The following is a 13,281-nucleotide window of genomic DNA, read 5'->3' on the forward strand; positions in this document are numbered from 1 at the left end:
TGTGTGTGTGTGTGTGTGTGTGTGTGTGTGTGTGTGTGTGTGTGTTAGGGGCACACTCGTGCTACAGCATGCATGTGGACAACTTCACAGAGGCTGTTCTTCCCTTCAGCCTTCATATGGGTTCTGGGAATTGAACTCAGTCTTGCAAGGCAAGTAAATGCTTTACCCACTGAGCTGTCTCATCAGTTGTTCCCAACCCCCCACCCACACACACCCTCTTCCATCTTTTTGTCTTTTCTTTCTTCCTTCCTTCCTTCCTTCCTTCCTTTCTTTCTTTCTTCTTAAGAATCTTTCACTGGCCTGGAGATCACTGAGTAGGCTAGACTGAGTGGCCAGCAAGCCCCAGGATCTCTCTTCCTCTCGGTTTTTGGGGATTACAAAAACCAACTCAGATCTTCAACGCGATGAGGCATTGACTACACCATTATTGACTGGGGCATTTTCCAGCCTTAATTAACCATTGAATTTGCAGGTCACCTGCCTGCAAGGAACCCGTTATCTGCATTCTGAGAAATAAGGATTAGAGAGACAACCCACCTCCCACAGGCCTACTTCCTTCCTGATAATGAGGCTTCTCCCTGGTTAATCCTTTCCCTCCAGGTAGCTGGAGCAACCTGATGCTAAGCTGATGCCAGGGTTTTTCTACTGTCTCCACCTTGCAAGGGAGAAAAACCAAAATGATCAAACTGCCTTTTTGTTTCAAGTTTCTGTTCTCTTCAAGCTCCCTTTCGGTCTATAAAACCTCCCTTGCTCAGCTTAATTGGAGCGTGTGTCCTCTCCTATGGCATGGGTATTCTGATTTATGTGCTGTTGTTCCTGGACAGAGCTGACACTGTGGAGGAAGAGGGGGTGTGAGAAGGAAGGGGAAAGGGAAGAGGATGGGGGAAGCTGTTGTAGACGTGGTGGCCTTGTCCTTTCTCAGGGGATACCAGAGCCCAGAACCCAAAAGGATGAGTGGTCTTAGATGTTAAAAGCTTTTATTCCTTCTCTTTTCCCTTCCTTCCTCTCTTATATTTTATTTACTTTGTGTGTGTGTGTGTGTGTGTGTGTGTGTGTGTGCACCTGTGCATGTGTGCACACGTACTTTAGTCAGAACACAGGATGACTTGTAGGAGTTGATTCTCTCCTTCTACCCTGTGAGTCTGGGGATCTAACTCAGTCCATGAGACTTGGCAGCCAGTGTCTTAGCCTGACAAGCCATCTCACTGGCTCTCTCCCTCCCTCCCTCCCTCTCTCCCTCCATCCATCCATCCCTTCTTTTCTGTTTGTCTGTATATGTAGTATGTGGATTGGTGTGTGTGTGTGTGTTAGAGATAGAGGCTGAGACAGACACACACACTTGGGGGACCCCACTTCTCCTTCTCCAGACCTCATCCCCTCAGAAAGACCACCGAAAGTCCAGGCTCTTCCCCCAAAGCTCAAGGCCTTGCCAAGAGGGTATTTAAGGTCCTGCATCTAGACCTATCATGTGATTTCCCGCCCCCCCCCACCCCCAGCCTCACCTCTGGGTGGGCTGGAGAGTCACCCAAGAGTGCTGGACCCAATAAACCTGGTCTTTTAAATTCAACTTGATATGGCTTACTGCGTCAGCAGAGAAACCCATTATCGTGATACAAAAAACCCTATCAACACACACACACACACACACACACACACACACACACGCATGCACGCACACACGCGCGCACACACACACACACAGGGGTGGGGGAATCTGAGCTGTCATCCCTCAGGTGCATCCACCGTGTCCTTTGAGACGTGGTCTCTCACTGTCCTGGAACTCACCAAGTAGGCCTGGCTGGCCAGGGTGGACACCTGAACCTGCCTCCCTGCGTTGGGATTGCAAGCATGTCCCAGCACCTAGCTGGCTTTATGAGGGTTCTGGGTATTGAACTCATGTCCCTGTGCTCACAAAGCAGACATTTTACCGACAGAACTGTCTCTCCAGCCCTCCGTTTCTTTTTCTTTGTGATGCTGGCAATCGAACCTCTGGACTTGTACACACGTGTCCCTGATAGGCAAGTCCTCTCCCATTGAGCTGCACTCCTTGCTCAGGTATGATGTGTTTTGGGCAGAAGAGGGACCATGCACAAAGCCCAAGCTTAGTGGGAGAGCCAGGGACAGGGCTTGGTGACCGACCAATGAAGTTAGTGCTTACTGATTCACCAATCAGCATCAGTTCCCCCGGGAACTTCAGGGCCCGTGCCTGGGTCCTATCAGATGAGAGTGGGGGGCAGGGGCCAGGGTTCCTCTTTTCCTATCATTCCTTTTTCTCTAAGTCTGACCGGGTTTATGACTAGCAGGAGGGGGCAAAGGCTCAACCTGTCATACCGTCTGGAGAAAAGGCAGAGGACGTCAAGGAAAAGAGGTTCTGTGCTGTCTGGAAGACCACCAGGCTGTCCATGCTGCCTCTGGCTCTAACCCCTGGGGCCCCGCCCGGCCGTCCCCGTCCACCATGGACTCCGTTACACCCACATTCCGGCTGTTCCTGCAGTTCTAAGGGTCACAGCCTGGACCCTGGCAACCTGACCAGTCTGCCTCTGCCACTGGTCCCCAAGTGGCCAGTTAGACAAGTGAGTGAAAGAAACAAGAGCGAATCAAGAGGTCCTGTGACCCCTGAGTCCAGCGACCCCCAAGTCCAGCCCCAGGGTCCTGACGTGAAGTTCAGGTTTAAACTGAGGGCAAGAGGTGTGCATAGCTAAGCAGTCCCAGTGGGGTCCCATCCACCACTGACCCAACATTGTCTCAGCTTCAGTTTCTCCCGGAAGGTGGTCTAATGAGTTGCCAGGGTTGTGCAAAATCTCTTCCTGGAGACAAATCTCCGCTCTCTCTGGTGCTGGGCATCAGCCCATCCTTCCCCAGCCTGGGCTTCCTGGGGAAATTCCAATTCCTTGGGGTCTGTGTCTGATAGCCAAAGGGAGAAAGGCATGAGGCCTCCTCCCCTCCCCCTCAGTTTTTGAGACAAGGCCTAACAATGTGGCCCTGGCTAGCTGGGAAGTCACTATGTAGATCTCACAGATCACAGCCTGCCTCTGCATTCGGGGCTTAGCGGCATGCGCCACCTCACAAGCAGGGGGTCTCTCTTCGGAACACTTTTGTTTCTGCCAGGACAGTGTTGGTCTGTGCTGTGCCACTGGGAAGAGGGTGTGCTGAGGGAGTGTCATGGGTGCCTCAAGCCAACAGGGTCAGATCTTGGCACAAGCCCCACCCAGACTCCAGGCCTCTGTTCTTGTGCCTTTTGGGAACTGCAGAGACACTTCCTCATTTCTGCTTCTTAGACCTTCTTGCTGACAAGGCATGCTACTCTCAATTCAACTGATTCAAGACTTTTCTATTCTTATAAACATCAGCTAACAGGCACCCTTCCCACAGACATGCAGTCCAGAAGGCACGATATGGGTGCAGATTATGAAATCGACAACTCCTTTTTTTTTTTCCTTTTTAAGACAAGGTCTCATGTGGCCCAGGCTGGTTTTAAGCTTTTCATGTAGTCAAGAATGACCAAAAAAAAAAAAAAAAAAAAAAAAAGGCCGGGTGGTGGTGGTGGTGGTGGTGGTGGTGGTGCACGCCTTTAATCCCAGCACTCAGGAGGCAGAGGCAGGCAAATGGTTCGAGGCCAGCCTGGTCTACAAAGCGAGTTCCAGGAAAGGCACAAAGCTACACAGAGAAACCCTGTCTCGAAAAACCAAAAAAAAAAAAAAAGAATGACTAAACTTCTGATGCTCCTGCCTCCACCTCTCAAGTACCTATAGCATCCCACCCGATCATGTGGTGCTGGGGATGGGACCCAGGGCCTGGTGCATGCCAGGCAAGCTCTCTACCAGCCGAGCCACAGCTTCAGCTCTTTCTGGTGCTCACTCCAGGCACCGGCCAACCTCAGGTCAGGTGAAAAAAAGTAACCCAGGTCCCTCTGGCAGAATATTCTAGAGCTGCTTGAATGGATGGCCAGCCCCCCAGGTTGGGGGAGGGCCAGGTCCTTCTCTGTGAGTTCTTCCACTAGAGTCCAGCGCCCCAGAGAAATGAATGCCTGGCTTCTAGAATCCTGGACTGGGGAAAGCAGGTGGAGCTGTGGAGAGAAGGCCCAAGGGTGAAGAAAAGCCCAGTGACTGGACTTGGCTGCCTGCCCTTGGCCGGAGCTCAGGCTTCTAGCCCTAGAGCAGCACCAATGCCACTCACTGCAGGTGTCACCCCAGTCCCACTGGTCAGAAGTTCTGGGAAGGGGCCCAACAGTATGCTTGCCAGTCTCTTCGGGTGATGCTCACTTGGAACTGGAAGGCAAGAGAAGGCTAGGAGAGACCGCCACACCCCATCTGCCTGCCCCAGGACCGGCCGAGGGTTTCTCTGACGGTGATGGAACCAGATAAACATGGAAGCAGAAGGTGCATGTGTGACTGCGTCTTCCTGTTCATCCCCAGGACTCTTCCAGGGAGACATACGTGTAATGCTTTCAGTGTCCAATGTCCTTAGACAAACCAGAGAGATCTTCCTGCTGGCCAGAACAAGCTAGAGGATTTAATCCATCTAATCTATCCCGTAGTCGGCATCTTGTTTTACTTTAAGACCCCACCTACCCACTTCCCCACAGGGGATGAAGGAGGTATAGTGCTGGCAGAAACCCTTGCCCTGGGACAGACCTGCCATCCTTATGAGGGTGGGAGTATTTTAGTATACCCATTTTTTCCCTTCCTATTTACTTATGCTGCTGGGAAAGGAACCTCAGGCCTTGTACATGCTAGACAAAGCTCTTCACCTCCCTCCTCCTCTCCTTCCTCCTGTCCCCCCTCCCCTGTTTCTTCCTCTCCTCATCCTTCTTCCCATCTCCCTCTTCCCTCCTCTTTCGGTGATCACAGGGTGTCACTTTATACCAGGGCACTCTGGAACTCACCATGTAACCCAGACTGGCCTCCAACTCGAGGCAGTCCCTCTGCCTCAGCCCCTCAAATGCTGGGATTACAGGAATCTGCCGCCACATTGGTATAATATTTGCTGATAGTCCCTGAGGAGATCAGGAGACAAGGATGCTGTCAGTCCTCCTTAAAGGGTAAACTAAGGCAAGTGATAGCCCCCAGAAGGTTCTGGCCCGCTCACACGTCACAAAAGCCCTGCAAGAGCCCAGCCAATCACCCATTGTCTCACTTATTAACCAAGGCTCAGCGACGTTAAACTAGCAGTCCAAGGTCACACAGTGGGTGTAGAAGCCAGAATACCGGCGGGGATCCTCCACCTTTCGCCTCCAGGTGCTTCTTTGGGACACGCGGCCCTTCGAGCTTGGACTGGAACCAAATTTCCCCGCCCTCGAAGAATCTGCATCCAGGCGAAGATCGCGGGCGCGAGCGGGGTCACCGGGTACCCACTCTCTGGAACCCAGGACGCTGAGTCAGCGTAACCCGAGCAGCCTAGTGCGCGAAGCCCCCGCCCCCTGACTTGCGCCCCGCCCCGGGAGAGGGCCAGCCCCGCGGTCGAGCGCAGCCGGAGTGCGACAGCTAGGCCAGGCAACAGCGCGGCTGCCCAGGGCGCAGCATGACGGCCATCGGCGCGCAGGTAGCCTCAGGGGCCCGCGGGGAGCAGAGCCGGGGTACAGCCTACCATGGGGGAGGACTGGGGACCCTCCGTGACTGAAGCCCTGGGTCAGGGTGACAACTCCCCAAGGTGCCCAGTTCTTGCTGGGAACCCCGCCTCTCCCCCCCGGAAGGTTTCTCTGAGAGCGATCTAGGGGTACCTGCTTCCCCAGCGCAGCTCGCTCTCTGCGGTTTTCTCGGCCCCTGAGAGCGCCAGGGGCCACCAAACTTTCCTGCGGGGTCACCAGTGAGTGACCTGTCGGTTAGGCTTTTCGTAGGGGGTCATTGGGAATTTTTAAAAACCGGGCATCTGGAGTGGAGGACTGACAGGATGGACTTGCAAAATGCTAGGCTTCGTTTATGTAACGGTGGACTAGTTGCTTGCAAAGCCAGAACTTCCTGGGAGCCAAGACTGCAAATACCATCTTCCCCTAAATCCGTTTGGGGAGCTAGGTAAAACTAAGGTGGGAGTGTACCCACTGGGGACCCGACAACCCAGGAAAAAGGCTCCTGAGACAGGAGCCTCCGCTTCCCCTAAGATCTGGCTTCTTTTGGAGCAGTGCTGAGTGTTTGTGTTGGCTGAGAATCTCCACATTCCTACCCCCTTCAAAGGGCAGTCGGGAAGTGTCCACTACCCCGCGGGCTAGCTTCCTGCTCACCCAGGCATCCCGGTGGCTGGCTGTTCTCCAGGCTGTCCACTGTCGGGTCTTGTCCTGAGGAGCACAGAGGTCAGTTGACTCTGCCTTCAGATGCTCAGGCCCCATGACACTGATGATGTTAGGTCGTGTCCCACCCATGAATCGCCATTATTATTTTTATCATTATCGATACTGCTTGACACAGATAGGATCTTGCTTTGTTGCCCAGGATGGTCTCAGACTCCAGGGCTCAATTCATCCCCCTTCCTCAGCCTCCTGAGTAGCTGGCATTATAGCCATAGGCCACCCCTACAGCTCTACCCATTTTACAGAGAGATAGCTGAGGCTCAAAAGTGACCTGCCCACAGTGGGTAGCCAAGTGACAGAATGTAGACAAATTCAAGTCTTCCTGCCTCCAAACCTCACTTACCCCTTTGGTGAAAAGAAACCGGCCCTGCACAGGCCACCCCCAAACCCTTTAAGCAGAACTCAGTTGCTAGGGTGTGACAGGGACTTTGATTTGGTGGCTTCTTTTTCTTTGTTCCTGGGCATATTCCAGACCATCTCCAGGGAGGGGCCTTGGGAGGAAAACATACGAAGAAGAGAAGATGAGACCAGGTGTGGGCACCCCAAAACAGACATGGGCACCCCAAAACAGGTGTGGGCACCCCAAAACAGACGTGGGCACCTCAAAACAGGGGTGTGGCACCCCAAAACAGGTGTGGCACCCAAAACAGGTATATGGCACCCCAAAACATGTGGAACACCTCAAAATAGGTGTGTGGCACCCCAAGGAGATGCTTAGAAACCAGTGTGGATATGGGAGGAGCTAGGCTAAGAGGTACAAAAACCATAGATAGGAGCCCCTTTTCAGGGGAGGAGGAGGAGGAGAAAGAAAGAGGAGGGGAGGAGGGAGGGGAGGGGGAGGGGAGAAACAAGGAGAGGAAGAGGAGAAGCCTGTGGGGAAGAGGGGAGGGACAAGGAAAAGAAGTGATGGAAGGGGAGGAGGGGGAGAAGGATGGGAAGGAAGGTGGAGGAGGGAGGAGGAGGAAGGGGAGAAAAATAGCCGAGGGAGAGACAGGGAGTGGGCGGAGGAGGAAAGGAAGAGGCGGTAAGAGGAGGGAGGGTGGGAAAAGGAGAGAAAGGAAAGGAGGGAAGAGAGGAGGGAGGGCGAGAGAGGAGGAGGGAGGAGGAGGAAGAGGAGGAGGAGGAGGGTGGAGGAGGAGGAGGAGGAGGAGGAGGAAGAGGAGGAGGAGGAGGAGGAGGGTGGAGGAGGAGGAAGAGGAGGAGGAGGAGGAGGAGGAAGAGGAGGAGGAGGAGGAGGGTGGAGGAGGAGGAAGAGGAGGAGGAGGAGGAGGAGGGAGGAGGAGGAGGAGGAGGAGGAGGAGGAAGGAGGAGGAGGAGGAGGACAGCCCAGGCATATTTGCCCCAGGCTCAGGTGTGCGGGTGAGGAAGATGAGCTACACCAATGTCAGTGCTGGACACAGAGCTCACTTGTCCCTACTCTGAGGAGAACTTGGCCAGTGACCTCATCCCCATAGCAACCTTAGCACTTAGGTACTATTATCACCTTCAGTGGAGAGGAGGTGAAGGGGGAATAAGTGATAGCTGAAAAGCAAGACCTGTTAGTACAGGTCTTCATTCCCTGCTCCTTGGAAGGCTGGGGCAGGAAGATCGCAGGTTCAAGGCCTGCCTGGACTAAAGTGAGTGTAAGGCAACTTAGTCAGATTCTGTCTCCGAATAAAAGACTGAAAAGTGTGCGGCAGGAGTAGAGCACTTGCCTAGCATGCACGAGGGTCTGTGCCCAGCAGCAGGAGTGGGCACAAGGCCTGGATCAAGCAAGTGCAGGCAGAGCTGAAGGGACAGCTAGGCTGGCTCCTCAGCTGGCTGCAGAAATGGCAGTGTGTCAGGAGAGGTATGCTGGGATGGTAACCCGACCCAGGCCTGGGCAGAGAACACATTGCAGAGTGGTGGATACAGGAATGTGAGGAATGAGTGTGAATCCAGTGTGCATACTTGAGGTGCTGTCGGTCTTGGGGAGCAGAGGACGATATGACATGGCATTGGGGTTGGCCTCAGTAGCCAACAACAGGTCAGCTGAGACACAGGGTCAAAGAGGGAATAAAGAGGGAATGACCAGTGTTGTCATCGGAAAAGGTCCAGGCCCTGACTGAAGGAATGGCCTTAAGGTGCAAGGAACAGAGAAGAAGCGGATGGCACGGGACCAGCTGCCCACTTCCTCTTTCCCAGCCCTTCCACCGAGCTGCTGCCACTCAGCTGCAGGTCCCTACACACACCCATCCCCCCCTGCCCCACCTCCAGGAGAGGATTCCTGCCCCAGGGGTCACTGGAAGTTGGTGGAGGTGCCAGCAGTGTGGGGTGAGGTACACAGTGGTTCCAGATGAAGGCTAAAGTGTGCACGATCCTTGCTGGTGTTGATGACCACTCTCAAGAATCAGGAGCCACCTGTGGCCACACATTTTGTATGTGGGGACTAGGGGGACCCGGAAACCTGAAGTGCTGTTCCTCCTCCGGCTCTGTCTACCTTGTTTTCTGAGACAGGGTCTTGCACTGGCCTAGAACTCATCAGCCAGGCTAAACTGGGAGACCAGCAATTCCTAGTGACCGGCGGGTCTCTCCAGTGCTGAGATTGCTGGCATCCACTATACCCAGCTCGCTTGCTTTCAACATGGGTTCTAGGGATGGAATTCACGTCTTTGTGCTTGCAAGGCAGGCATTTTTCTGACTACCCTGATGATGTGGCCTGGAACTCACCAAGTAGGGAAGACTGGCTGGCCAGTGAGCCCCAGTGGGTCACACATCTCTCCCTCCCCAGTGCTGGGATTATAAGTATGCACCCACATACCCAGCTTTTTTTTTTTTTTTTTGGTTTTTCAAGACAGGGTTTCTCTGTGTAGCTTTGCGCCTTTTCCTGGAACTCGCTTGGTAGCCCAGGCTGGCCTCGAACTCACAGAGATCTGCCTGGCTCTGCCTCCCGAGTGCTGGGATTAAAGGCATGTGCCACCACTGCCCGGCCATACCCAGCTTTTTTTCGTGGGTTCTGGGGATCGAACTCAGGTCCTCACACTTGCGAGCACTCTACAGACAGAGCCATCTTCCCAGTCCCACACATCTCTATCCACACGAGCCTTTAATCCTTGCGGTTCTACTGGTGGTCAGAGAGTTTAAACGAAGCCTGCTTCAAGTCAACAGCAGGAAAGGTGACACCAGATCTCTGTCACCTCTGTCTGATCCCAGCGTGGCAGCTTCTTAAGGCCTGAAGATTAAAGTCCAGTCTGGGCCTGGGACAGGCGGGGCTGAGGAAGGGACTGGATGTGCCTGTTTTCCAGACAGCGTGAGGCCTCGGGTCAAAAGGTGTCTGAGCTGGCCTGCGTGTCTTGTGACCCGTTCGTTTCTCTGCATCTGTGGCTGCCCCATCCTGTGACCGTATTAGTCTCTAGGGATTTCACAACCTTGCCAGGTGCTTTCCTGCAGGGATCGCCAGCTTCACTGGGCAGATGAGAAAACAAGGGGACAGCCTGGAGGTGTGGCTCAGTCGGTAAAATGCTTACTTAGCAGGTGTGGGGCTTCAAACCCTAGCACCAGATGAACAAATGTGGCGATGCCCGCCCGTCGTTCCAGGGAGGAGGGTTAGAAGTTCAGTGTCAGCCTTGGCTGTACAGGGAATCAAGGCCAAGCTCGGATGTATAAAACTCTGGCTCAAAGTAAAGGGAGAGAAGTGAACAGAGAGAGAGAGAGAGAGAGAGAGAGAGAGAGAGAGAGAGAGAGAGAGAGAGAGAGAGAGAGAGAGAGGAGAGAGGAGAGAGAGCAAGCATACAAGTACATATGTTTGAGACAGGTCTCACTGAATCTGAAGCTCACTCATTAAGCTAACCTGGCTGGTGAACGAGCTCTAGGGATCCGCCCATCTACCCCCCAGCCCCACCCAGCCCTGGAGTTACAAACATGGCTCTCTACCACGCCTGACTTTTTATGTGGGTGCTGGGGATCTGAACTCGGGTCCTCGTGCTTGTGTGGCAGGCACTTTAATGGCTCCCATCTCCCAGCCCTAGCAGACAGCCTCATCAGGGCTCTGCCTACAGTCTCCCGGGACCCAGGCTCAGTGTCACGTCTTTCATAGTGAGGCACGGCTCACACTTGCCTTTGGAAATCTTATTCACAGCCGACACACAGTGCTCCCCACGGTCTCCTTTTCCTCACTCCCTTCATGTCCCAGCCCCAACCATTCTGTGTTATCTGTTTTTCCTGCCTCCCAAACAGTGATGTAACATGCTTCTGTGCATCCTATAAATGAGTCATTTAGCTTGTTGTCTGGGCAGGAGGCTCAGTCTGTAAGAAAACTTGACCAATTCCCCCAGTGCTCTTCCTCCAGTACCCACCAAGTACACAGATCTAACAGCATGCCAGGTACCACAAATACAGCAGTCTCTTGACATGTCGCCTTGCCCTCTAGGGGGACACAGGGTCCGGGTAGGACAGTTACTCCAAAACACCATCAGAATGGAGCGGAGAGCAAAACAGGGCACCTGGTGGAACAGCGGTAGAGGACCCGGTGGGCTGGCTGCCTGGGTGGGAGCAGCCTCTCCGGAGAGAATGAGAAGGATAGAGAAGGTATCATTCTTGGGGGTGACAGAGCGGCCCAGGAGCTCAAAGAGGGGGCCAAGAGGTCTGAAAGAGGGATTTCCCGGGCCTGGAACTATATTGATCAGCTGCCATGGTGTGCGTGTGTGTGTGCGTGCGTGCGTGCGTGCGTGCGTGCGTGCGTGCGTGCGTGCGTGTGTGTGTGTGTTTATGTCTGTCTGTCTGTCTGTCTGTCTGTCTCTCTCTCTCTCTCTCTCTCTCTGAGACAGGGTCTCTCGCTGGCCTGGAGCTCACCCAGCAGGCTAGGCTGGCTGGCCAGCAAGCCCCAGATCTGCCTTTCTCTGTCTCCCCAGCACTGGAATTGCACGTACTTAACCACCGTGCTTGTCTTTTGTAAATGTGGGTTCTGGGGATCCAACTGTGGTCCTCACACTTGCAAAGCAAACACTTTACCAACAAGGCCATCTCCCCAGCTCCGATTTGGGCTTTTCACCCTGGGTAGAGATGCTGAGAGGAAGAACAGTGATGGAATTAGTTTGCAGTTGGTAAACTCCTGGCGGGCTCTGGCAGAGGAGGAGGACAGGTAGAAAAAGGAAGGCCCCCGGTGGAGGGGGGTCTACAATGGGAAGCCGGGGAGGGTCACTTCATGGTTTCCCACGACATCAGAGCAGAAAACAGGGCTGGTGGAAGTGGGATTGGGTGCTGGGAGTTTTCTTCCCTGGTGTCACGGGCCCTTGCCAACTCACTAATTCCTGTGGTGTCTTCCAGACCCAGAGGCTGTTGGGCCCTAAGAGGCCCCACCGGTCCTTCTTCGAGTCCTTCATCCGGACACTCATCATCGTGTGCGCTGCCCTGGCTGTGGTACTCTCCTCGGTCTCCATCTGCGATGGTCACTGGCTCCTGGTAGAGGACCGTCTCTTTGGGCTGTGGTACTTCTGCACCATCGGCAACCACAGTGAACCACACTGCCTGAGAGACCTGAGCCAGGCTCACGTGCCCGGGCTGGCTGTGGGCATGGGCCTAGCACGCAGCGTGGCTGCCATGGCCGTGGTGGCTGCCATCTTTGGCTTGGAGCTGCTCATAGTGTCCCAGGTGTGTGAGGATGTCCGCTCACGGCGCAAGTGGGCCATTGGTTCTTACCTCCTCCTGGTTGCCTTCATCCTCTCCTCTGTGGGCCTCCTCACCTTCATGATCCTCCTCAAGCATCAGGTCACCCTCATGGGCTTCACCCTGATGTACTGGTGTGAGTTCACTGCCTCCTTCCTCTTCTTCCTCAATGCCACCAGCGGCCTTCACATCAACAGCCTCACTCAGCCCTGGGACCAGCTAAGAAAAGTCTAAGGCTCCTCCTGGGGGCCCTGGCTTCTCTAAGGAAGTGTGGTCATGACGGGACTTCTCTGACATGGGACCTCTGGCTGGGAGTGAGTGGGACAATGACCTTGAAGCTGCCTCTTAGACACTAAGCTCTAGAAATGGCCCTTGGGGATCTCTCTTCAACTGCCCTCCAGGCCAGAGGCCAGAGGAGCACCTCAGAACCACAGCACAGCAAGCTGTAGAGGTTAGCCAAGCTATTAAGATGTCAATTCTAAAATAAGAATATTCTAAAACTTCTGCCTTGGGTGTTTTCTTCCCTGGACTGGAATAGACTGTGAAAAACACCAGCAGTCTGTTCCAGGCGGGCTGCCCAGCTAAGTCGGGTTCACACCTGTTTCACTGATTCCACCAGGATGTGGGCTGGAGGGGCCCTGGGATACTTTTTTAATTTTTCTTGTGTATATGTGTGTGCTGTGTGTGTGTGTGTGTGTGTACATGTCTTCACATATGTATGAGTTCATGTACGTGTAGATGTCCATGCAAGCATGTGCTGTGTGTGTGTGTATGTGTACATGTCTTCACACGTGTATGAGTTCATGTATGTGTAGATGTCCATGCAAGTGTGTGCATATGGAGATGTGAGGTTGATGTCTGGACTCATCCTCAATTGCTCTTCTACCTGATTCGTGCAGGCAGGGTCTCTCAGTCAAACCCAGAGCTCACCCGTAAGGCTGGTCTCACTAACCAGCTTGCTCTGGAGATGTGCTGTCTCTGCCTCCCAGGCTGGAATTACAGGTGAGCCACCACACCATCCAACACTCTGTGGGTTCATGCAACAAGCACTTTAACCACTGAGCCGTCTCCCAGCCCAGCCCTTGGGACTCTTGAGGTCTCTAAGAACAGCTCAGTCCTCCACCTCAGGGACCAGTCAGTGGCCAGGACCTCCCTCAGCTCTAGGGGGCTTTGCATACATTTCCCTGGGTTAGCAGGATTCCCCCAGAAAGCCTTTTGAATAGTAGGTTTTCGATCTGTTGACTTAAAGTCCTCCCCTGTCCCTTGTGTGGACCCACAAGCTCTGGAACACCCCAGTTTCTAGAGGCTGGACTCTCAAGCTCCGGAACACCCCAGTTTCTAGAGGCTGGACCCACAAGCTCCGGAACACCCCAGTT

General features: G+C 53.9%; 1 protein-coding gene across 1 annotated transcript; it reads left to right on the forward strand.

Annotated features, from left to right (window-relative positions):
• The first annotated feature begins 5,147 nt into the window (after nt 1–5,147).
• Nucleotides 5,148–12,409, forward strand: Tmem37 (transmembrane protein 37). The gene is made up of 2 exons (XM_059280287.1): nt 5,148–5,541; nt 11,567–12,409. The coding sequence occupies exons 1-2, from the start codon at nt 5,521–5,523 to the stop codon at nt 12,137–12,139; spliced, it is 594 nt and encodes a 197-aa protein (XP_059136270.1). The 5' UTR covers nt 5,148–5,520; the 3' UTR covers nt 12,140–12,409.
• The last annotated feature ends 872 nt before the right edge of the window (nt 12,410–13,281 follow it).

The sequence above is a fragment of the Peromyscus eremicus genome, chromosome 15 (assembly GCF_949786415.1).
Source record: "Peromyscus eremicus chromosome 15, PerEre_H2_v1, whole genome shotgun sequence".
In the NCBI taxonomy this organism is placed as follows: Eukaryota; Metazoa; Chordata; class Mammalia; order Rodentia; family Cricetidae; genus Peromyscus; species Peromyscus eremicus.